This window comes from Gracilinanus agilis, chromosome 1, assembly GCF_016433145.1.
Source record: "Gracilinanus agilis isolate LMUSP501 chromosome 1, AgileGrace, whole genome shotgun sequence".
NCBI classification, from domain to species: domain Eukaryota; kingdom Metazoa; phylum Chordata; class Mammalia; order Didelphimorphia; family Didelphidae; genus Gracilinanus; species Gracilinanus agilis.
Genome location: NC_058130.1, coordinates 363,908,606 through 363,935,898, shown reverse-complemented (window position 1 = coordinate 363,935,898; position 27,293 = coordinate 363,908,606). Strand labels below are relative to the sequence as shown.

Here is a 27,293-nt window from a genome sequence, read left to right as displayed (position 1 = left end):
GCACCCTTCCACAGGGCAGCTTTTCTCCTCCCATCTGATGCTAACTCATCCCCATTCTCTAAAAATGCCAACATGAAGGGGGCACTGCGAGAGAGAGAGAGGAGTGGCCGGGCTCTGATGCTTGTTCATGATGAACCACTCCCGGGTATTTTTGTGTTGCATCAAAGAAATGGCAGCTGGAATTAATGAAAAACTGGTGCAGGGCCTACACATTAATAGAATATAAATGTAGGTGATGCACTAAAGACATTTAGCTATGAAAGGTAGGAGGAAAAGAGGGTGGAAGAGGGTGGGCTTAACCAAGACTATTTCCCTGAAAAGTCATCAAATCCTAGTCATGTCTGTAGGAAGCAAAGAACCAGGCAGGAGATAAAGGAAACCTGAATCTGAGAGGAAAAAGGGAGCTGGCCCAGGGTCTGGTGTGGGGACCTCTCCTAGAATATCTCTTTCCTACACACAGTTGCTGGGGGGAGGGAGGGGGTGTGTGAAGGAGCCACTGTGCTCTGCCCTTACAAGGATTATCTCTCATTCGATCCTAACGCATCCAGGCTGGGTGACTTAGTCCCCTTTGCCTAGATTTGTTACTGAGACAAAAGGTCAGGGCTTTTAAACCCACCCCCCCAGGAAACAGGTGCTCCCCTCCTCTCCATTTTCCCTCTGAGGAAACAGGCGGTGATGGCCCAGGCTCACACAGCTAGTGAGTGTCTAACAATGAATTTGAACTCAGGACTTCAGATTCCAAGGCCAGTGCTCTACGTGCCTCATTGCTTCTATGGGGAATGATGTTGAAGGCCTTTTAGGTAAGGGAGGATTGGGGGTGAGCCCCGACAGCCTCTATTTCTCAGTAAAAAGGAGGCCAGGTCCTCTGCTACAAGCAGATGCTGTGCTTCCGATGTGTACAGAAGAGAGAGGGGTTAGAATGACTGGTGTAATGCGGTGTCTATGAGGGAAGAAAAACACGATTTACAGGTTCTCTGTCCAAGGCATTTGGCTACATCTGACTTGGGCAGAGCGTCGTCCATTCTCAGCCTCCCGTGACAACGGGTTTCCTTTAGTCGGCTAATCTTATTGACAAAATGTGTGTGCCAAGTTGTCGCGTTACTCGGCCCTCCTGAACACCCGAAGGGGGCAGGGAATGAATAAGCTCAGAATTTATGATCGAGGGCTCCGTTTTCACCAGATTTATGGAAGAGACTCATCAGAGCCAATTCCCCTTCGGTGCTTTGCATACCCAAAGATGCCAGCTGCCCACCCAGGGGAAACACAGACATACAGGGCTCACAGGAGGCCTTCTTTCTCTCCCAACTCTCTGCTCATACAGTGAGAGTGGCAGAATGCCAGGGCCAACCCCCCCTGCCCCCCAGCGCCCAGAGTTTGAGTACAAAGGCAAGGCGATCAAATCTAAGACAATGAAATGAAGGCTATCTTCACCTATTTCCCAAGGGCACACACCTGCTTCCTGGCAAAAAGCCCCAGACCTGGGCCCAAACTCCCAGAGCCATCCCTCTGGTGGGAAAAGAAGAGGCTGACTTGGAGCCTAGGGGCAATTCTGTGTTTATAAAATGGAAAGGATAGATTTATCCACTTCTGTAAGAAGTAAAGCCCTCTTTGTAAGTGCAGAAATCGCCCTCCCAGCCCTATTCTCAGCCAGCCTGTACCTCTCCCAAGGGGAGGATGTAAATCAATAGGTCAGTGAGTGATGAAGGTCAATACAGCCACTGACTGGAAAGTAACAATAAAGGTACAGCTATGTATGCCTTAGTTACACAAAGGGAGAGCTGGCATAGAATGAGACCATGCAGTTATCACCAAAGTCTTTCTTAAAAAAAATAATAAAAATTAAAAAATAAAAAATAAATTTAAAAAAGTCTTTCGTGTGCATCAAACAGACTTCCATTCACTGTGACTGCACACATGTACAATTTGGAAAAATAAGTCAGGCCCTCGGTGGCTTCAACCATCCCTCCCAACATTTAATATGTCCATCACTGTCAAGAGAGAAAAGAGGAGGAAGTGGACAGAGTATAAAATTGTTTGGAAAGAAGCAAGAAGTTTATGATTATTAAATGAACTCAGGAAATTAGAAAGCTGTTTACTATAACCTTTATAGGGGCAAATAAGTCACCTCCACATGGCAATTTTTCAGACTCATGTAGGTATGTGTTTTAAAGAGGAAGCTGTAAGCTGTAGTTGGAATAAACTCCATTCTGCTCATTTAGCATCAATGATGCTTCCCAGAAAATTCAACTAATGGAAGATGAAAGTCTTTCATAGCTGCCAGACAAGAGACAAACACCACTGTCTCTCTTGACCCCACCCCACCCCCGACCCTAATGCAATAGTGTTTAAGTTGTGGCTCTGAATTTTATACAGAGTGTATACACACACACACACACACACACACACACACACACACACACACACAACCACACACATGAATTATATTTCACATATATAAAACAACCTATATTTTATAAGTTCCTTAAAAATCAAGAGTTAGTGGGGTCTTTAGAGAAGAACTAGATTCTAAAACAAATAATTTTTTATTCTTTTAAATACCAGAAGAGCCAGAAGTGCCATATAACATAAACATTTTATAATTTTACTTTGAAATAAAAGTCATCTCATTCTTTTCTTTTCTTTGCAAATTAAAATAAAAACACAGTGTCAACTGGCACAGCTTGGTCCTTTGAGGTATACTTAAAATATTCTTGTTTCTTGTAGTGTTAATTATTAACTCATAAAACAAGACATTTAACCCCAAGTATTTTTTCATTAGTTTCCTCATTAAAATCCATAGGGCTTAGTACTAAATATACATTAAAATACCCAGTGACCCTCAGATGAAAGGATTCTAAATCGCTCCCCCATAGCTGTCTGAAGGAAACTATATGTTCTTTTCCAGTTTAACACAGCAAAATGTGGATACAAATCTATAATTCTACCTTCCAACTATGTCATTAATGCAAATTACCATGTTTCCATACACACAAGCAACAAGAACTGGGCCTCAGGGATTAAGAAATTAACTAGATGACAATGAAGCTCCTGGCTAGCCCAAACTTGATTATCTGAAAGTAGCACAGAAGCCACATCAAAAATTCCAGGTTTCTGGAATTCCAGAGTTGTTATTCCCACTCCCAATATTACAGGGGAAGGGAGTTCTCTAAAAAACTAAATAGCAGGGGAACCTAAAGCCCCATCTCCACAGAATGGAATCTTTACTACAAGGCCAAGAAAGCACCTCCAACTACAAGTGTCCTAGAATATGCAGACAAAACCACGGCCCTGCCACCAATGACCCGCCAAGTACAGGTGACAGCTATACACCCAAAGGTTACAGCTACTTCAAAACAGAAGTTACAAAGGGATCAGAGAACGCAAGTTCAAATCCTGCTTCTTTCTCTCACCTATCAGATTAGAGAAACTGACAAAAAAAGAAAATGGCACTTGTTTTGGGAGCCATGGGGAAAGAGAGAACATTGATGTGCTATTGGTTGATCTTGTGTACTGGTCCAGCCATTGTGTAAAGCAACTTGCAACCAACTGCCCCACCGACAGCCCCAGCCCACAAATCACTAAACTGTGTATTCAGACCCTTTGATCAAGCTATAAGTAGGCCCCCAATAGATCAAAGAAAGAGGAAAAAGGAAAACAGTACACAAATATTTATACAGGTTTTTTTGTTGTGATGGCAAAGAACTGGACTCTAAGAGGGCGCCCATTAATCTGAGAATGGCTAAACAAATAATATAATGTAATAATACTATTGTGTTTTAAGAAATGACCAAAGGGATGATTTCAGAGAAACCTAGGAAGACTTGTATGAAATGATGCAGGGTAAAGTGAACAGAACACCACAAAACAATTTATACAATAATAACAACTTGGCACAAATAACTTTGAAAAGACTTAAAAACTCAAACCTTTGCAATAAATAACCATAATCCAAGAGGACCAATAAAACAAGTAACAGGATCGTAGGGAGGTAAATGAACTTAAGATGCATAATGAGCCATACATATTGGAACATGGCCAAGGAAGGAATTTTATTTGGTTATGTATTTTTATGCATGTGAGGTTTTGTTTTTCTCCCTTTCCCTCACCCCCATTGGGAGAGAATAAGCAGGAAGAGAAAATGACAGCTTAATAATTGAAAAAATAAAAATTTATTTAAAAATTCCAGCTCTTCATCATTTATTAGCTGTTTAACTTTGGATAAGTCATCACACCTCTTTGAGCTTCAATATCCCCACATCTGCAAAATGAGCAACCCAGGCTAGATAATACCTAGGTTTCTTTCCAGTTTTAAATCTATTATTCAAAAATTAACCACTAAAAGCTTACCTCCCAAAGACTAATAACAAGGCAGAAAGTCAGTTAGAGAATTTAAGTATTAAGTACTTAAGACCAATAAATTTATAAAAGTATTAACCAAGAATCAAAGCATTAGTATGATGTGATTCTGGCTTAGTTTTCTTAAGTTAAAATTTCTACTTGACAGCCATTTGAGTAAGTCAGAGGTACCCAGCCCTAAGGCACATGGTGAGCCAAACAGCCTCCACAAAGAGCAAGCCAACCTTCAGTGCGGCTAAGTTTTATGAACAAAGGAGTTGCCAGGAATGCACTCTTCCCACAGAGAGTGGCTGGCCTAAATTTCAGTGCTTTGCATAGGTTTCACTCCTTTCCTGTGGAAGTTTCAGTAGTCCTCTGATGCTTTCATCTTGGAGCTATGGAAACATTGGCATAAAATGTAGATGTGACAGAAAATGGAGCAAATGTACAGGCTAAAGGCCTGATTCCATCAATCAGATTGAGGGTTTTGATCCTATTTAATGCCAGCAGACTCGGGGGAAAGATGAGGAGTTGAAACTCTTAAAAAGGTTAATGGAAAATAGCCTAGGATGTATGTCAGAAGGTGGAAGACAGCCCAAAACCTGCTCAAAGTGAAGCAACCAGCAGCTGCCTTTATTTTAAAGCCCCAGACACCACGCACTGCAGAGGAGGTGATGCTGCGACTGAGGGGAGTGAAAGGGGTCTCACGGTTTCCCTTCTTATGAGAAATACAGCATTATATTATTGAGCAAGACAAATCCCCTGAGCCCCATGCTTTAGGTTAGAGAAAGCAGTTGCAAATCATTTTCTCCTACTGTACAGAAGCTACTACTGCCTTTCTCAACATATTTTTGAGGAGTTTCTTATGCTACAAATTCCTAGAGCAAAGCCTATCCAAAGGTTCTACTTTTTTTTTAAACCCTTACTCACTTTGTCTTAGGCTCCACACTGAACATCAGTTCTAAGGCAGAAGAACAATAAGGGTGGAGGGACTTGCTCAGGGTCACACAGCTGGGAAGTATCTGAGCCCACATTTGAACTCAGGTCCTCCCACCTCCAGGCTTAGTAATCTATCCACTGAGCCACCCAGCCAGCCGCCCCTATATCCAGAGGATGTTGCTGCAACTGGCTAGGAGACTTCTCTCCTGCTCTGTTCAGAAGGTAGACTTTCCCAACCACCTACAAGTCTCCCCCATTTACTATGCCATGCTTTTAACTGCCACCTCCAAGGAACGGAAGAAGCTTCTTTCAAACCAGGCTTTCTTTAACTATAGCAGAGGCAGGAGAGCCATACCATGTTAGCAAATGGCTGCCTTCTGTACTGACTTCCTAACTCCGAGGACACCGCAGCCCTTAGTATTCCACACTCCAAATCCCTTCATCCTTCCTGACCTCAGTTCTATGTGTTGGTATCTCGAGTCCAGACTCCAAGCAGAATCCTGTTGGAAACCTCTCTGGGATGGGCCTTTTGTATGTCAAACAGCATGAAGAAATTCATGTACTAAATGCATTAATTTCATACTGTTACAGGTACAGAATAAGAGGAAATACTCACTGCGAGGAACAGCATGCAGTACATGGAAAATGAAGAATGACCGGAATAAAATGATAATCTAGAAGAAAAAAAGAGATGAGAAAGAATAACGTTAATCTCCATTCTTCTTAATTAATTCACACAAATATTCAAAAAAAATTTCCACAGCCAGAAATAACCAGAAATGGGTTGGTTTTTTTTGTTGTTGTTTTTTTTTTTTTTGCAGGGTTTGGTTTGGTTTTAATTGAACAATTCATGGCATTTCCCTTGTCTAATTAAAGAGTAAGTGTAGCCTTGGGAAAATCACTCTTTTTGAGTCTCCAGTTTCTCTATATGTAAAAATAATAGGATTTAACTATATGATCTCACAGATTCTTCTATCTCAAATATCTAGAAAAACTCCAATAACTATCAACAATTTCCTTCAAGATGAAGATGACAAGGACTCTAAATCACAGATGAAAAAACAAAGCACTTCTGCATTTCACAAAGTCTGACTAAAACTGGTCAGAAAAAAAAAAAAACACAACTAATTCCTTTTTGTATATTTGACATTGACCTTAAATGAAGAAAATTAAATGAATCAATCCCTCTAGAAGAATTAACATCTGTTGGGGTCTGAATCTCACCTCCTGGATGTAGTTCTCTTACCAACAACTGCAGGGACCTGGGACTAACTTCTAAAAGCAGTATAGCCACTCCAGGCCACAATGATAGTTAGGGAAACCCTTTCACCAAAAGGAAAATGCCAGGCCTCAAGCCGAGAGGACCAGGGTTCAATCTGACCTCAAACACTTTCTGGTTGTGTGAGCCGAGCCTAGCCCTTGCTGCTCGTCTGTCTTAGAACTGATACTAAGGGAGAAGATAAGGGTTTTAAGAAACAAAAGAAGACCAAAAAATGGTAAATTAATGAGGCTTACTTAGAAGCCGAGCACTGTGATCACTCTATGAAGATTAGAATATATTTGTCTTTGTTGTATCATGTAGACTGGTTCTTTATTCTCCAGGGAAGAGATAAATTTTGTGATTTGTTTAGAAACAAAATGAAAACAACAGCAAAGTTAAATAGTATGTGACAAAAATTGTACTGATCTTAAATGGAGAAAGACATGTAATGAAGCATACTGTGTTTCATTAGGTACTTTATGGTAATTCTCCCTAGAACTAGACCAAGAATCTTTTCTCATCTCTCCTGAATCTAATACTTAGTTGCCTCATAGATGATAAGAGAAATATGGAAATATGGAAAGACTAGGCTAAGGATATGGAACGGAAATTTCTAGACTGGTACTATACCCCAAAACATTATCATGGCCATAGAACACCTTAGGAATCTATTACAAACTATTACACAAAGTATTTGAAATTTCAGATACAAAATTGCACAATGACAATAAAAACACCCAAACAGCAAATGAATCCTACAAAATAGAGCTGAGGGAAAACCATGCCTCTGGCTGCTCAAGAATCCTAAATCACAAAAAAGAACATTGTTCTTAGGTGGCATCTTCAATGCAAAATATTCACTTTTCCAAGGAAAGAGAGAGTACATGCCAAGGCAATTTTATAATACCAGATTTTAATGGAAAGCTGAGTAATTCTCTACTTGCTGAAAAATCCACTCCTCAATACATGAGCTCAACCAAAAAATGACAAAAATGAGTTTGGGAAATGCAGACAGAAACAGAGATTCTCATAATAGCTGATGACTGTAGCCCCATTTCCCAACAGGTGAATTACCACACCTCATTCTCAAACATTCTTTCTGCTATACTAGATCTCCACCACATACTTGGAAAGTCTGTATGTTACTTTTGCATGGCCATCTGTTTAAATATTATTCAAGTTGCAACCAGGTAGCATTTATTAAGGGCTTTCTATAGTTAAGTACTATGGTTATGGATGGCAAGAGGAGGGGGGTCCCATGTTTTCAACAAGTTTACAGTCTCAAAGGAGATGACAACATACTAACAATTATGTATAAACAAGATATATATAGGGCAGGGGTCGGCAATGTATGGCTCTTTCTGCAGGAGCCATAAAGTCAAGTTTTTTTCAGGCGCTGTTACAGGAGCGCCCACTGTGAGCACTGTACAGCTCTCACGAAATTACATTTTTAAAAATGTGGCGTTTACGGCTCTCACGGCCAAAAAGGTTGCCAACCCCTGATATAGGGGAATAGCTGGGTGGCTCGATGGATTATGAGCCAGATATAGAGATGGGAGGTTCAAATCCGGCCTCAGACACTTCCCAGCTGTGTACCCTGGGCAAGTCACTTGACCCCCATTGCCCACCCTTACCACTCTTCTGCCTTAAAACCAATACGCAATATTGATTTTAAGACAGAAGGTAAAGGTTTAAAAAAAAAAGTGAGACTGGAAAGCACACTTTTCAAGTTACTAATAAAACCATTTCAGTCTTTTTCTAACTACACTCATTGGCATCATAAGGTGGTTGTTTTTTTTACTTTGTTGGAATCATTTTGTAAACTTTTTTTTTACTCTGTTTCTTATCCTCTTTACTAATTCAGACAGATCTTTACATGCTTTTCTAAATTTATCATATGCATCATTTCTTACACCATAATAATATTTCATTAAGTTCATAAACCACAATTTAAGCCACAACCCAATCATCAGACAACTACTTTATTTTGATTTTTACGTTTTGGTGTGAAAGGAGACTTTCTTCTTACTTTTTTGGTGTGAAAGGGGACTTTTTTCTTATCAATAATCTCTCTTAGGGGATAAGTCTAGTAGTTCAATCTTTGGATCAAAAAGGAATGAATATTTTAGTTTCTATATCTGCCTAATTCCCGAAATGGATGTATTGATTCAGAATTCCACCAAAAATGAATGCACTAGTGGGTCTGTCTTATTGTAACCCATCCAACATTGACTGTCCCCATCTTTTGTCATCTTTGCCATTTTGTTGAGTGTAAAATGCAATCTCGGGTTTGTTTTGATTTGCATCTTTCTCAGTGATTAGAAGCATTCTTATAGGGTTATTCACAGTTTAGTTTTAATTTAATTAATAAGCAATTATTTTAATAAATGTTTATTCACATCCTTTAACCACCTATCTATTGAGGAATGGCTTTTGGTTTTGATTAGAGACATCTTGGATACCTAACTCATCCTAAGAACCATGACACAAAGATGTTTTCACCATTTGGCCACTACCCTTCTTAACCTAGATCCATTTGTTTTGTTTATGCAGAAGGTTTTCAATCACACATAATGGGCATTTAGGTGGCACAGTCGATAGGTCACTGGCCTGTGGTCAGAAAGACCCAAGTTTAAATTCCACCTCAGATACAACAAAATGTGTGATTCTGGACAAATCATTTAACCTCTGTCTCAGTTTCCTCTTCTGTGTAATGGGGATAGAATAATAGCACTTACCATCCAGAATTGTTGGGCCAAATGAAATAACCTTTGTAAAATACAAAGTGGCTGGCACAGAGTGGGTGCTATATAAATGCTAGCTGCTATTATTATTAGTGCATAATCAAACATACCCATATAGTCTTTTGTAATTGACCAATGGATCAATGCAAAAGACCGATGGATATTTTGTATTTGTTTATCTCATCTAATTAAAGAATTTAACTAGAGGCAAGCCTGTAACTGAGGAGCCACTGCACAATCTGATAGTGGGCACACATTGTCAGCAGAACTGTGTTCAAACCTATCACATCAGAGTTGGCATTCCACTTATAGAAGGGCATGACAGTGCTTCAAATATACTGCCTTCCCCTCACCCCCAATCTTCTCTTTTCTATCAACTAAGGTGCATAGATTTTTTTCAGGAAACCTTTTTAAAGGACAGTTCATTTATAAAGGCAGATGGAAATTTCTTACTTCATTTCATTAAATAAAACATAATCTTGGCAAATAATGCTCTTTACCAATATGACACTCTAAATATAGTCATACCCATTTATGGGATAATATATAGATGGCATTCTTCAAACATTAAAGCATTATTATTTTCATCACAATGAGGAATCTATGGCTTTTTATTTTAAGAAAAGACTATCAAACCAAATAAATCATTACCTAATAGTAACTTATTGGTCATCTTAGTAAAATCATAAAGTCCCTCTAAGCCTTACAAAAGAGCTTACTAATACTCACCATTCTTTATACTGAGATTTAGGGCAACTTGAATAAAAAGGGACAAGCACTAGGGGGGCAGCTGGGTAGCTCAGTGGAGTGAGAGTCAGGCCTAGAGACAGGAGGTCCTAGGTTCAAACCCGGCCTCAGCCACTTCCCAGCTGTGTGACCCTGGGCAAGTCACTTGACCCCCATTGCCCACCCTTACCGATCTTCCACCTATGAGACAATACACCGAAGTACAAGGGTTTTAAAAAAAAAAAAAGGGACAAGCACTAAATGCATTTGAACTTGAGCCTACGTAATCTAGACAAATGTGATTTATTTCAGGTGCACTATAAGTAGTCACTATTAGTGATCCAGTAAGCGATTAAGGAAGTTTTTCTCTCAAAGCTTTTCTTATGTAATCAGTCGGACAAGTTATGCAGCCCAGGGGTTTATGAAAATTATAACACCATGACCATGACTAGATCTTACAAGTGAATGTTCCTTTGAAAGGCAAACAAATTTCAACTTAAATAGCCCTTTGAATAATATCCTATAGCCACAACCTTTCTTCATGTACTCATATGCCGGTTCAATTTGTTTGGTGTCATAATTCATTAGAAAATGTCAGTCAATTAAAATAATAATATTGCTAGGCTGGTGCACCATCCTATTCACTTTGACCAAGGAGGTCAGTAGAAAAGAAAACTGTCCTTCATAGTAAAAATTATATATTTTATAAAGCAAGATTTTTTGTTGTGACCAAGTACTGAATAGAAAGGGGTTGTCCATCATAGAGATTGCTGAACACTAACAGATGCCCAAAAGGAGCACTAGTTTGACTTGATGGAGAACGATGCAAACAAAGCCAGGAGAATGACTTGGGCAACAACTAAAATGCTACGAAGGCAAACAGCTATGAAAGATTTAAAAACTCTGACCCAAGACAAAACGGTGAGAGGCCAGGGATTGCAGAATACTGATAATGGAGCAGGCCTCCCATCTGTTGACAGAGGTGAAGGGTATAGAATAACACATACATTTTCAAATATGCTAAATGAGTTCTTTTGTATTCTTTTGTATGACCATTTTCAAAGGTGAACTTTTTAGCAGATAGAACAAATGATTTTAAGTCAAAATGAATGAATCTTTAAAAAATAGAAGATAATAGAAGGAAATTCACAAGGAAAAATAGACAAAGCAGAGAAAAATTAGAACCACTATGATAAATGTGGAATATATACAGTAAGTCATATGTAGTTTAAGGTGTTACATGCACTTTTCTTTTGTGTTGTTCTCTTCTGAGATATGTGTTCATGGGGGCAGCTGGTGGCTCAGTGGATTAAGAACCAGGCCCAGGAAAGGGAGGTCCTAGGTTCAAATCTGACCTCAGATACTTCCTAGCTGAGTGACTCTAGGCAAGTCACTTAATCCCCATTGCCTAGCCCTTACTGCTCATCTATCTTAGAAATAATATACAGTACTGCTTCTAAGATGAAAGGTAAGGGTTTTTAAAAAAAAAAAAAGGAATAAATGTTCATGTTGTTGATGTTTGCCAAGTTCAAAATAAAAGAAAAAAAATTAGAAGATAAAGGCCATCAATAAAAAGCATTATAAAAGACTATAGTTTTTAAAATTTTTAGTTTTCAGTTCCAACTCACAAATCATCTCTAACTGAGATATTTAATCCCTAAGTGACATAATGAAGCAGTAATACATATGAGAGTCTTGGGTCTTGGTACAAAAGAAGATCAACACATCAAAAATTCTAAAAACAAAAATAAAACAGCTATGAAACATAAAATATTTGATGACAGAATGGCAAGACCCTGCTACTCATTCTGGCAACAGATTACAAATAAGCAGCTCTTCAATAATAAATCTCTTTTATCTTGCCTGAGAAGTGGTCTAATGATTTGTTTAAAAACCAATTACATGTAATCTTCAAATTTACAATAGCTTTTCCAGAAACATAACCTGCTCTGAATCAAAATGATGTAAGATAGATCAAATTTTCCATAGAAAGAATGTAAGAAGGAGATAGAGTCCAAATCAAGGGACTGAAGTCCAATTTTTTAAAAAAAGGAATTCCAGACACATAAAATTTAGAAAAGGACTTTTGAAACAGTACCTCATCTAATTTCCTTTCTTTACAGATGAATTGAGTCCACAATGGATTCCCTTATTATTGGCCAACTCAAAGTTGGCTCTTAATACATCCTGATTCTAGTCCAACATGCCTTTTACATACTATACTCACAAAAACACTGTGATCAGTGAAGTAAAATGATACTGTATGCTGCAAAGAACAAAACGTAGGGCAAACAACTGTTATATCACATTTTATATAATTTCATCCATGTAAGATATTTCCAGGAGAACAATGAGCATGATAAGAGAATAGAAAGAACAGACAGACAGATAAGTAGGGGGAGAATAGTGTTCTCTAACAAGGCAAGACTCAAAATGGGAAATAACAAATGGAAATACAACAAAATCTAACTTCTTTTTAGAAAGAGTATTCAAGCCACATATAACCAAACAGTACGGTAAACTAATCTTATTTCCTTGGACCACCCAATGATTTTGAGCTATTATTTTAATAGAGGGAAAAAATTCTGCTATGTGACCCTTACATCAGCATTATAATTATCTTAACAGAGCACATCACTGAAAGGAACTTACAATAAATGAATCAGAGTTTAATTAAGCCATTGTATACAGAGAAAAGATATCAGTTTATCTCCTTTCTTCGTTAATATTGTCTTGATCAAATCATTCATTGAGGTACTGAGTACAAAAAGTAAGATGAAGAACTTCAGTCCTAAAGATAAATATGGATCATGAAAATCCCCCAAATAGAGGAAACTTTGAGGATTGAAATAAATGGATAAAAAGGATAGAAAGATCAATTTTAAAGATGTAATAAGTGAGGGGAAGCACGAGTATTTTAAATTCTTAGTGAACCATTTTAAAACTTAAATATTTTAATGACACAAATGTGCTTTTTAACATTCAAAAAAATAATTCTGTAGGCAAGGAGTACCTGGAAAGCCATTGTAGAGAAACAAGAAATAGTAGGGGATGGATGATATAAACAGAGTTGATATTTTACCAAATTCCAAAGAACTGAGATGGCATGAAGGAGCACCACCTGACAGGGAGAGAAAAAATAGTGCCAAGATAGTATTTTGTTTTATAACATGGTACCTACCCTGTGTCTTTACAGAAAGCTATAGCAGATGGAGAGAGGTTGATGAAAGGGGAAAAGACACACACACACACACACACACACACACACACACACACACACACAGAATTTTTTTTGCATAACAAAAAGATCCAAGTCTTAAAAGCGAAATCATCTTAGTTTTATGAGAAAAGCAAAGATATAAGAGGAGAAGGAGCACATCAAGCAAAAGAAGGGTAAAAATGTTGTCTGTAGAAAATAGGGAGTCAGGGACAGCTGGGTGAATCAGGCCTAGAGCCAAGAGGTCCTGGGTTTAAATCTGGCTGCAGACACTTCCCAGCTGTGTGATCCTGGGCAAATCACTTCACCCCCAATTATCTAGTCCTTATTACTCTTCTGCCTTGAAAACAGTACACAGTATTGATTACAAGACAGAAGATAAGGAAGTTTTTTTGTTTCTTTCTTTCTTTTTAAAGAAAGTGGGAAAGAGAAAGGCAGAGAATGAGAACTCATTCTTTGCACACTACACTCAATTCCACATAAAAACAACTTTTTAAAAGCACAGTAACACCAGTAACTTGTATGTTGTAGTACCTCTTTTACTGGGAGAAAACTTACATAATTCCATCATCTACTTTAGGTGAAACTAACAACTTTTAGTAATTACCAAGTTTGGGAAAGAAAGAGAAATGGAAAAGATTAAGCTCACTGCATGAATTAAATTGTCCTCAAGATTCATAGCTGAAGGTAGAGATTACAACTGTCATGACCGTAGGCAGAAGTTAGGAGAAGAAATGAATCCATAAAAAACCAACACAGAAGTGAAATAAGAGATGAAAAGGAAGTTGGTCAGACAGGTCCACTCTCAGTTCCTTCCAGATTAGACTAACAAGACTTACTATAAATCATGCAACCACAAAGAGTACCTTATTAAGGGAAACATTTCCTATGCCTAAAAAAAGGCATGATGAAGATGACAAAAAGTTAAATTACTTAAAATATCTTCAGGTGCTCTGTTGTATGTTCCATACAGGTATAGATTTTGTAAATGTCTGCATGCATATACGAACAGATATACACATTAATCATAGGAATCATGTAGCCATGGAAAGATATTTTTAATTAATTTTTTGGAAAATTATCCCTATTATGTAATGACATTTATATGTGAACTTTTGTAAAATGACTAGAATACGATAGGAAGAAAAGTTGTGCATTCTAACAAGCCTAATCTCACAAACCAAAATATCTGTACTCCTCTTTGCAAGTCTAAATGTCATAAAATGTTATTTTCTGACCCGATACACTTAGGTACATTATATAAAGCCTCATTTTAATGAAGTCTAAGTCGAATGAAAATCTAAGAAATCCACATTAAAAAGGTCACACACACACACACACACACACACACACACACACACACACAATTATAAAACAAATCTGGCCAGCTATAATGCTCAATGATAGATAGGAACAACCTTGCCATGTGTACTTAAAAAAACACAATGCTTCCATTAGTATGACCCATCAATGAGGTGAATCAATTTAATTTGACATTTATTCTCTTCTGTGATTTTCCCTTTAACATACAGCTATCTGGAGCTGTAATGTGATGCTAGAGCAGCATCCAGAATAAGGCTTTCCAGGAGCATATATTTCTTCTGAAATCAAACCCTGGGTTGGAGGAGAGCCTGGCAAAGGCAGAGGAGTGGGAGGAAGCCTCAGAACCCAGCCTCTTTCCTACTACCCCAACAAAGCCCCAGAAATCCATGCCAGGCCCAGGAGTGACCCTGAAAGCCGAGGAGAAACCATGAGGGGACATTTTTCCAGTCAGTGATCACAAGGGTATCCCCCAGCATGTGAGTGGCAGAGGAGGACTAGGACCTGAGGGTGGGCAGCCAGCTGTGTGCTTCTGACCCAGGAGCTCACTTAGGTCAGTGGGCAGTCCTGGGCCAGGAGTGCTGCTAGGGCACATGGAGGGTCCCTGAACCCCAAAGGGGCTCTCCTACTAGGCCGCCACTCCACACTAGAGGGGAGCCATAAGTTCTGCAGAACTCCAGAAAAAGATCAAAGATTCACGACCCATACAGGCCACCAGCCGGGCCAAGGCTTGTGTGCAGGGCAATACCTAAAATGTTCTGAAAGTGTTGGAGCCTTCTAGACAGGGTAGGGACATCAATTATCTCCTGAGTTCAAATTAGGAGCAAGCCTGCAGAGTCTGGGCTCTGCAAAGGTCAGATCAGGAAGGCAACAGTCAAACTATGCCTTCTGTCAGACAGCCTGGGCACTTGGCTGTTTCCTGGCATGGGCTACTGGTGACATATTTGAAGAGCATTGTGGAAAGGGTCTGGTTCTAATACAATAACCCAACTCAAAAAGGAAAACTAGAAGAAAAAGAAAACAACAGCAACAAAAATATAGAGCTATTACTAAACCAGGATCACCAGAGACATAAATAAACCTGGTCAAAGAGAAAAAGTCCAAAACATCCACAACCAAAGCCTCAAAGAAAAAATGGCCACAAGTCTAAGTAGAATTTCAGGGGGAAACAAAGCAAAAGAAAAAGAAGAAGAAGAAAGAAAAAGAAAAATTAAAGATACTATAAATGAAATTAAAACTCTTAGAGAGAATTAAGCTTTTTAAAAATTGAAGAGGGGGTAGCTAGGTGCCTCGGTGATAAAGGGCCAGGCTTAGAAATTAGAGATCCTGAGTCCAAACCTGACCTTAGATATTTCCTAGCCATGTGGCCCTAGGCAACTCACTTAATCTCAATTGCCTAGCCTGTACCATTCTTTTGCCTTAGAGCCAATACCTGGCATTGATTCAAAGATGGAAGGTTAAGATTAAAAAATTTTTTGAAAAGATATGAGGGAGAGATTTGGAGAGATAATTAATAGTTTAGTACAAAACACACAAATCCTCACCCAAACAACAGATTTGCTGAAAATTAGAACATACAAAACAGATTCTATGATACAAAGAAATATTTTTTAAACATCAAAGTTATCAAGATCTCATCTTTCCCAAGAGCTCCAAAAAACATTTTAACAATACATTTGGAGAAAGAAAAGTCTCCATGTCTGAAGAATGTTATGATGAAAGGTTGTCAGACTGGTGGCACAATGGTTATCTACGTCATTTGAGCAACACATACATGGCCTCTGATCTGAGGAATAAACAACTTACATGTTGAAATCATTTCTTAGAAGAGATGACTTAAAACAAATGACAAGTCTTCACATACATGCTGCCGAGGTCTTGTTTTCCATCGCCTAAGTAAAGATTCACTCCTAATTTTTAAAGTATCTCATTTCAGTCTTTCATAAACCAAAATCCTGAAATTGCCTGTCTTGTACATGAGACAATTTCCAAAACATTACCTCAGTAGCAAAACACTGAGCACTACGTTACATGAGGAAGAAAGACCACTAACCCAGTACAAACATTAGAGAAACTATTAACCCCTTCTGTGCCTCCAGAGCTAAGGACTGGTAAAGGCTTGCTTGCTTAACCATTGAAAGTGTGGGGCAGGATGGGAGCCTGACAAAGCTCTTCATTGACAGTATACTATGGTTCTGGCATTTGCTCTGACCAGAACAACCAGTCTGCCAAAAGGAGACTTTTCCACAGGCCATCAGAGTGAATAAAAAGGGCAGTCTTCTGATAGGACGACAGGTTATTCTCAAACCCAAACTACTTTATTCTTGAAGAAAAGTCAGCCTAAGATCTAATGGTCTGGTTGTATGGATAACTCCAGAAAAAAACAAAGCAAGCTTTTATCATCACCCTTCAGCACCAGCCAAAGAGTAGGCTGTGGAGATACTGGCCAAAGACAAGGTAATTTTTGTAAATTCCTTCTTGTGTGGACCAACCAGTCCAAAAATTGTAGAGAGAGAAAAAACAGAGATTTAACAATTTAATCATTCAATTTAAAAATTCAAGAAACAAATACTATGTGCAAGGCATCACCTAACACACTGGGAATACAAAGGCACAAACAGAACAGAGCCTGCCTTCAAGGAGCTTACATTCTGCTAATGGGGAGGGAGGATATAGGAGAGAGAAAATGGGAATACAGAAAAGTAAAATATAAGGTTAATTTAAAGGAAAGAGCACTGGACAGTAAGGCTGGGAAAAATAATAAAATATCTTCATGTAAAAGTATGAGGCTACTATAATTAATACCACTCTTCTACCCTAAAATATTTTTAGAACTTGTATTAAAAGTTATGTTTGATCAATTTAAACATTTGTATTGTGTTAGAAAATATCCATAAAAATTCACAAGGTACAAGTCCTTAAGCTCATTAAATAACCTTAATCTTTACAGAAAATATATATGTGCTTTGAGATTCGGCCTACACAATACTATTGTCCAAATGAATAAGATCTACCAGATTTCTGGAGGGGAAAAGGAAGTCTAAATCCCCAAAACATTCCCTTAACATTGTTCATAGTAACCCAACTCACAATACATATGAAAAATCATTAACAATGGTATTTTTAAGTTCTTTCCCTCCCTCTGCCAAGAGAAGTATTACAAGCTCTGGTCACAAAAGGCTGTTTTGGTTCATACAATACTCAGTTACAAAATTTAGGGTCAAAACCCAGTAAATTATGACAACATTCAACTTTCAGGCTAACCTCATCCAACATCGAACAATAAGGTCCCAAAAGGGAAAGACTAGAAAAAACAGAAGTCCTCTAGTAAAATGAATACTTGCTGCCATTTAAAAAATAACAAGTAAACAAAGAAAATAAATAAATTAAAAAATACAATCAATCACTTATTAGACTAACAATTTAAACGTCATTTTATTAACGTTCAAGTATTAGATATCACCATCATCATCATTATATGCAACAAATCCCTTTAATCTCAAAAATCTCTAATGAGATGACATTCTCTAGGTCAGAAACTGGCAAAGATAAAACAAAAATTGGGCTCTACTAAGGACAATGAACTAGCTAAAGAAATAGTATATGCATGTGTATATGTTATTTATATATAAATTTGATTAATGACTACACTGAAATACATTAAGTTTTTAGAAGTTTTCACAGCTGAATAGCTGCAAGCTCTATGCTATTTTTGTTACCTTATGTTTTATATACAAGCTCTACTGTTGTGAAAATATTAGAAAGCATACAGAAGAACCTTCACTATGAGATACAGTGTTGCTTGGATCTGATGTAAAAAAAAAAAAAGAAATAGGTTCAGATATTTATTAGTTATATGATCACAGGCAAATCACTTATTGGTTAAGTCTCAATTTCCTTACCTGTAAAAAAATCAGCCTGAGTAAATACTTGCACTATTTACAAGACTGCTGTAAGAATTTTGAAATGTTAAAGTGTTAAATGATTATGATTATTCACCAAAACAGAAAATATTACAAGACATCAGGACTACATTTTACATGGAGGCTTAAGAGAGTCTCATTTTCATTAAAATACATTTTTGGTCAATAATAAATAAGGCATCTACCAAAAACTCTTTCTTTCTCTTTTTTCCTTTACCTCAAGATCTCTTGACATCACCCAAACTCTTCTCTTTCACTCCAGACTCTAATTAAATGGTGGTCCTTTTGGCCAAAACTAACCCTTTTCCATCTTCTCCACCAGATTGTCCACACTCTCATTCATATTAGATATATGTGTATATATATATTCTCTATCTCTCTCTTCCCTTCTCATCTTTCCTTCTTTTATTCCTATCTACTCCTTCTTGCCTACAAACATCACACACATACACACACACACACACACACACACACACACACACACTTACTTCACCAAGGCCTACTATTTCTTTAAGCTATTATCCTTTCTTAATCAAACTCCTTGAGAAAGTCATCTATACACAATGCTTTTATTTCCTCTCCTTTTATTATCTACTAAACCTTATAGCCTGCCTTAGAACCCAATTGCTTAACTGAAATTGCTCTTTCCAAAGTCTTCAATGATATCTTAATTCCCCAAATCTAATAGCAATTTATTAACAATCCCCACCCCAAACTACTTCATATTCCTGGCTACTTTCTTCTCTCAAGTATTCAAGGCACTGTCCTCTCTAGGTTGTCCTCTCACGTGAGTATTAGCAGCACATATAGGTTTAATTATTCTCTCTGTGAAATGATTCTCAGATACACATATTCATCACTAGTTACTCTCCAACCCCTTACTCCCCAATACTGACTCACTCATTGTAGATTTCAGATTAGATATCCTGGAGACATCTCAAACCAGAACTCAAAAGAGAACTCATTATACTTCCCCAAAAAATCTATTCCCTCCACTGAAATTTCCTATTTCTGTTAACTGTACCCCTATTCTTCCAGTCACCTAAGTTTACTATACTATTCTCATTCTTGTCTCTCATTCTCTTTCATTCACATACCCACTAACCTGCCAAATATTATCACTTTCACCTCTACAATATCATTCTTGTCACTTCTCTCTACTCACACAGCTTCGAATCTAATTCAATAAAACTTTCAACTAGACAAAGTGTGCAACTTTAAGGTAAGGATGATTTTTATATTTTTTAAAGAAAGTTTTATTGTAGTTGTACCAAAAAAAAAAAAGGTGAAAGGTAGAAAGGCCATTGTTACTAGACTACTACAATAGCTTCATAATAATTATCTCTGTGCCAAGTCTATGCCCCTCTCCATCCTTCACATCTGGCAAACAAATTTTTCAAAGTACAAACTGACTCAATAAATTTTAGAATCTCCCTATTAATTCCAAGGTCAAATATAAACTCTTCTCTTTGGTATTTAGAGGCCCCACAAACAGGACTCAACAAACTTTTCCAGTTTCCCGTCATGCATAGTCAAGTCCTGCGAAACTGCCTAATTACTGCTCAATCATAGGTACTCCATTGCCCATTTCCATGACTGCACTGGCTGCTCCTTCCAGTTCCTGGAAATGTACCCAGCTTCTAATCACCTTCACTCAGAATCCCTTGTTTCTTTCAAATATCCACTTGAGTGCTCCTTTCTTCCTAATCATTCTAGGATAACTATCTATTTAATATATACCTTTTTATATATGGATTATCTCTTCCACATAAACAAGGATTATTTTCAGTTCTGTATTTTCTGTACTTTGTACAGAGGCATCTGGCACAGAGTAGGCTTAATAAATGTTTGCTGACTACTTAATATGGATTCAGCAATATCCTTAAGTGTTACAAATTAATAAAAGATGTTATAGATCTTTCCAACAGAGAAGATTTTAAATATTCCAAAACCATAGGCCCAAGTCACTTCATTTTAAGACTAAATAATATCTAAATATATTTTTAAAAAACTAAATATATCAACATATCGCTGCACCTATGGAACAAGTCCTACTACACAGGAAAACCTGATAGAACAGGGGTTCTTAATCTTTTTCATGTCTTAGACCCCACTGGAAGTCTAGGGAAGCCAATGGACTACGCAGTTTTTTCTTTAATTTACAATGTAGAAAAATGCCAAATTCAGTTAGAGGTTGTTGGAAATAATTTTTTTTTTCAAAATTTTCCAAATTTGTAGACATCTCCCACCAGAAGCTTCGAAGCTCTATAATCACGACAGTAATTTCTATTGGGCTAAAAAGGACCTCAAAAATAGTCTAGCCCAATTCCTTAATTTTACAGATTAGGAAACTGTGGACCAAGGAGAACAGGTGACTTGTCCAAAGTCACCCAGGAAGTAAGCAAGACAAAATCTGAACTCAGTACCACAGACTTCAGGGCTAGGGTTCTTTACATTGTCCCAAACTATCTCTAGTCTAGTGAAAGTCTGAAAATCTACTTTCTAAGGATCATCTCAGAGCCTAGGTTTCAAAAGGCTATTTAAATAATTTCTTTTCTAGCTATGAAAACTCATAAAAACACCTAAGGCATAAGAAGATGCCATCTACCACCACATTTTTTAATTTACAAAGTATTTCAAGAATAGCACAACAAGGATTTATTCCCTGGTGACAAGGGACGGAAGTGAAAAAGGCTGCCACACTCAGCAACTTGGGAATTACAATCTAAATACAAATGGGAAAATAGTTCTATTTTAAATTTTATTGAAGGAGACAGGAAAAGACCAAAACAATGAAGAAAATATTCCATTGTTTTAAATGTTCTACAGTAGCTTACAGTCAGCAATGATGAAGCCAAATAGTATACAGGTATAACCTTTAGATCTGTATAATTTAAGAGCCAAGAGACTGGGGCAAATGCAAATCAGTGACTGAGTCAAAAGAGAACCTTGCTTACTTGTATATCAATTTTTTAAAATCATATAACAAGGCATAGGCTTAACTCATCCAAAGAAAAACTCTTATTACAAACTATCACACATTTATGAACAAATCTACTTAACCCATATTGTTCCCAAAGTATAATACAACACAGTAACAGGACTATAAACACTATCCAGCGCATGTACAGATGTTTCTTTTAAAAACACATTCAGTAAGGGAGAAAGGGTCATGTTTTCCCATATTCAGAAAGGGCTCCATCATGTCTTTGTGCATCAATCTTTACAGTTGAATATACTGTGATTAATAGTCCTGAATACAAATTTAGAAGAGTTCAAATAATGCCTTTTCTACTCTATCTGGGCAACCTTGGGCAAGCAAGTCAGTTTCTGGGCCTCCCTTTTACCCATCCATAAAACAAACAGATGAACTTAGAGAATCTGTAAAATGTCTTCTAGCTCTAATTATATGATACTATTAAGCGACCTAACTAAGCATCAATGCTATTATAACTAAAGAAAATAATTTTTGAAAAACAAAATCTGATCTACTCAACCAAGTGCCCACCCAAAGATAGCAAAGAACCATCAGCTTATACTTATTAACACCTGATACTCTAAGAATTTTAAAAGTAAGTCTTAACAAAAAGGAATACAAAAAAAACAAAATTCTCAAGTACTTTTTTTGGTTGATTAATTAAGAAAAATTTTCCATGGTTACATGATTCATGTTCTTTCCTTCCCCTCCTCCCATCCTCTCTCAAGTATTTTATATACATTCAATTTTCTAACTATTCACAAACAATTCAACCATCAGCCCTTATGAGAAGCAGGGTCTGTGGTCTTACACAATTCAACTCAAACAGAATCTCAATGTGACAGCACTCTAGTCCTGAGAGAGCTAGCACACTAACCATGTTTTGAATTAACTATTTTCCAATGTTCTAGTTCACTGGTATAATCTGACTATCCTATTAGAGCTTTCCAAAAGTGTAACGAGTTGCCTCATTAGGTAATTAATTCCTCACGACAAGAGGTCTTCCAGCAAAGCCCAGACAACCACAGATCAGGGATATCATAGATTCATATTTCAAATAAAAGTTGGACTAAATGACCCTTCTAAGGCTCCTCCTGATGGGACAGGATGCCTTAAATCTAGCATATGCTCTAAATGTAGGCTTTCTCAATGGATTAGCCCAACTCATCTGTCCCTAAGTCAGGGATTTTATCTATCTATCTACCCCCCCCCTCTCTCTTTATATATATATATCAGGTAAATCTCTTAATCTCACTCAGAATACCTGACCTATCCCAGTGTCAGTATAAAAGTCAAATTAGATTCTATCCATTAACACGCTTTGCACACCAATGAGTACTTTACCATTGTTAGTGTTATTAACTACCAATTCCCAAATGTTGACAGGAGTGTATAGTTAGAATGTTCTACCCCAGGACTATGTTCCCCAGAATTCCTTTAGTATTATCCAGCATCCTTTTCCTTTCATCCACGTAGTGTCCTTGTGTGTTTGTATATAGTTGAGGGTAACCCCACCTTCTCCCTCTCTTTTTCCCACATGCTCAGCTGGGAAAGCTGGTTTTCTTTACTGAGGTTCTTCTTCCCTTGCTTCAAGTTATTATAAATAAATCTTATTAAATATAACACTTCAAGTATTTGGATATTAATTTTTCATCTTGAAGGAGAGAATGCACTAGTATTCTTATGGCTATTCAAATTAACAAAGACTTCTACTGAATGCCAGTCACAACTTCAGTTCTGTGCTTCATCAACCAAGCAATCAGCAGTCATTTATAAAGCACCTGATTTGTGCCATGCCCAATGTTAAGTCAGGCCATTATGACAGAGATACACAGAAATAATCCTCATACACTACGAATCTTACATTCTATCTGAAGATATGATACATAGATTTAAGTCTGTGCAGAATGAATATCAAGAGAATAAAAGTGGTTTACACCAAAAATAGTTTGGAAGGGTGTTTAGGAGCGATTGGGACAGTATCAGAAAAGGTTTCATGTATCAGGTGATCTTGGAACAATCTTGAAGGCAGAAGCAGAAGGGGAGTCTATGAGGCAAATGTAACCTATAATCAATAAGCATCTCCAGGCTGCCCTTAGAGGTGGCAGGACAGCCCTCTTGCCAGGCCCTGCCTCCCTTAGCAACCCAAAGGCTAAGGCTCTATCAACATCAAGGCTAACCTCAAGCCTCCAGGGATTTTAGTCCCTAAGCTACAAGGTCAGGTACCCAAGAAGCCCAAAGGCTAGGCTCTGAGCCTTTCTCATTCAAAGAGGGCAAAAGCCTAGAACAAGACAGAACCTCTAGATTCTTGTTCCCTTTCTTTCTCTGGTGAAGGCAGAGGGGCTTTTATCTTAAGGAGAGGCCAAGCTGCCAGGCTCTGCTTCCCTTCAACAACCTCAGAGCCAGAGCCCAGGACCAAGGAAAACCTCAGATCTTTATTCTCTTCCTGGCCAGAGTAGGCATGCCATCTGGCCAAGGAGGGGCTCACCTGTCACATTCTCCCTCACTCAGCAGGCCAAAGGCCTAAAGATTAGAGGAGCAAGAAGGAATTTAAGGTCCAGGAAAAAAATCTCTAGATCTTGGTCCCTTCGGGCCAGGGGCAGGTCCAGAGGCAAGAAGAGGCCCAGGATGGGCCAAGGCCCAGGACAGAGCAGAACATCCAAGCTCCTGCTCTACTCCTTTCCCCACCAAGAGGGCCCCAAGGCCCCTGGGAGAAGATTCTAGCTAACTCTGCTTCCCTCAGTAGCACCAGAGCAAAGAAGGAATGGGGAAAATGTAATAATCACTAAGTACAAAGCACTGCACTAAGAGGTAGGGATATCTGATAAAGAAAAACAGAAGTAGTTCCAGCTCTCAGAGAGCTCATGGGGAAGATGGCACAGGTAGGAAGTTTCAGCTACAAGTATGATGGAGAAGGTCCAGCAGTCCATAGGATTCAAACAGAAAAGAGATGGGAAGGAATCTTCTTTAATTCCATCTTCACTGATGAAATCATCTCTTCCTGATTTTGAACCATCTGACAGCAGCAAAGCCTTTGGGATTGTGTAAAGGGAACCCCTTCCTCCCAATGAACTTTCTGCTGGTCTGAGCCAGCCTAATAGTGTAGCTGGAACGCTCCAAACAGAGGTCACAAGTTAAGAGCCACTGGGAACATGACCCAGAACTAAGAGTTAAGGTTTGAGTCAGAGAGACTTTGATTTGTTCCTGAGATGTGATAGACCAGTGCACAGGAAAAGGAAGTGAAATGGAGAAAGTGAACTAAAAAAACTTGAGACCATAGAGATGAGGCTCTTCTCTGGAGGTCTTTGGCTAGGGGTTTTTCTGCAATTTGGAGTTGGTGGCTCAGGTGGAAGATATTCTCATGGGCAGGTAAATTTAGGGTGGTAGGCTAGGAAATATTTTTCTATTTCCTTCCCTCCTTATTTCTTTCTTAGACTATATTTATATTAAAATTTAATTGTTAAAAGCTATTATCTTCCTCAAGACTTAAGGGTTAATTATTTTATAAACAGCAACAACAATAATTTTTTTTAATTCTTATATCTGTCAAACCCATTTTTAAATATTACAGGATCAAGAAATTTCTGGGTTCAAACTATGATTGCTGAGGAGGCAAGGCTTTATCCCTACAAAAGTCACCATCGGGTCACATCTATGAGAGTTTCTTCCAGTGGGTGTAATCCAGGGTCTTCCTTTGACAGGAGATGAGCAGCAACAGAACAAAAAGGCAAGAGAGCTGAAAGAAATGTGTCTGGTGGAACTGGTTAACTAGAGCAGGGATATGAAAATCAAATAATGTGGCCTGCATATTGACTTAGTTTTTAAATGTTAATCATCTATGTTTTATTATATTTTTATGTTTTGTTAAATATTTCTCAATTATTTTTTAATCTTGTTCAGTGGTACTTAACCTTGTGGGCCCCATGCTTGTGTCCTGATATCTTTAGACAAAAGGATCAAAATTTGAGCCCCTAAGTCAAATGTATTTTTTTTAGAAGAAACAGTGGAAGGCGGTGGTGATATTTAATAAATCAAAACTTAACAATACACTCTTAGAAAAACATACTCTTTCTACATTGTTAATTTAAACCCAAAAGAAAAAATTACACATCCAGCAATATACCACCACAATGAAACAGTGACACAAAGCCACAGTTATTTGCCAACACTGCACATTTGGAAACAGGACTCATGGAAAGAGCTAACTCACTCTGTAAATATGCACACAAATTTTAAACTATAAATGTTCAACAAATTTCCAGCCGATGCTTAATTTCCCCTTCTCCCCACAAAAACTTGCCAGGAGGTTTCTGCACTAGGAAATTATAAATGCAAAACCTACTAAAACTCAGCAGTTTGAATTATCTCTGCATAATTAAGGAATCATTAAATTGCTACAAAATAAGGTTGTTGGGTTTTTTCTTTCTTTCTAGCATCACAAAAACCCTTCAAGGGTTAGGTTATATGGAGGATTTTATTAGATAAGTCAGGGTTCTAAGATGCTTAAGTAAACTAGTATCCAGAACTATGGTTCTAAACATCTCAATCAGGTATACACAGGAGTTAAAAACACAACAAAAATATGGTCTAAGGATCCACAAATTAATCCCTTTTTATTTTTCACTTTTTTACTGCAGGCAAGTTTACTTTTAATTAGTACAATTATACTAATAATACAATAATGAAAGAACCCCACTGACCTCAAGTTCAATAACCAAATGATCCAGTAACCAGTTTTCATCATTCTTTACATTGTTGACCATATTCTCTTCAAGATACTTTCCACTGCCTAGATGTTTGTGACACTTCTGTCATTGGACTCAACTGTCAGATCCATCTTTCACACTCTCATTTTCAATATTTTCATATTTCTCATTCCTTTATGCAGAAGATGTGACTTGGGATCATGTCCTGGGCTCTATCCTCTTTTCTTACATTCTCTCAAGTGATCAACTATCATTTCTATGTAAATGGCCCAAATCTCTATCGCCAATCTTTATCACTCTTGTTGTTCAATCATTTCAGTTGTGTCCCACTCTTCATGACCCCATTCGGGGTTTTCTTGGCAAAAGATACAGGAATGGTTTTGCCATTTCTGTTTTCAGTTCATTTTACAGATGGAATTGAGGCAAACAGGATGAAGTGACTTGCTCAGAGTCACACAGCTAGTAAGTGGTTGAGGACAGATTTGAACTTGGGAAGATGAGTCTTCCCACTTTCAAGCTCTATCCACTGTGCCACTGAGCAGTTACTCATCACTCTGCCAAGTTCTAATCTCACATCTCCAATTATATACTGGATAGCTCCACCTAGATATCCGACAGATATCTCAAAACCAGCCCCTCTTCCTAACTTCCCTATTTCTGTTGAAGTCACTACCCTTTCACAACTCAGGAGTCATCATAGAAAACCTTCTAAAAATGGCTTTCCACTCTAAATCTATAATCCTATAGTTCTTTGATCCAAGTTATTTCATTCTCATCTACCCTGAACCATACTTCCTCAGTTGCCCAATCTTGTTGATTCCATTTCCCTAAGCTCTCTTGAAGCCATACCCCTCTCTCCAAACATATCACAATCACCCTTTCCAAGCCTTCGTCATCTCCCAGTTGAACTATTATAAGAGCTCGATTAGAGACCCTACATCTAGTCCCTCCTCTCCACCATCCATCCTCCACACAGTTGCCAAAGTGATTTCCCTAAAGTGCAGGCAAGGTCATGTCACTGATCTTCTCAAGAAGTTTCCGTGGCTCTCTATTAACCTTAAAGCTAAAATATAAACAAATGAGGGAGACAACATGCAAATTATTATGAAGATATACAATGTAAATGGAAGATTGTAATCGCAGGG

The 27,293-nt window shown here is 37.9% G+C and overlaps 1 protein-coding gene across 2 annotated transcripts in view; it reads right to left on the bottom strand.

Annotated features, from left to right (window-relative positions):
• The window catches only part of PLPP1 (phospholipid phosphatase 1), a 132,762-nt gene that overhangs the window by 9,436 nt on the left and 96,033 nt on the right, over nt 1-27,293 (bottom strand). For both annotated transcript variants that reach the window (XM_044663938.1, XM_044663947.1), the window contains exon 4: nt 5,891-5,948. In XM_044663938.1, the coding sequence (XP_044519873.1) occupies nt 5,891-5,948 (58 nt within the window). The remainder of the gene's footprint in view (nt 1-5,890; nt 5,949-27,293) is intronic.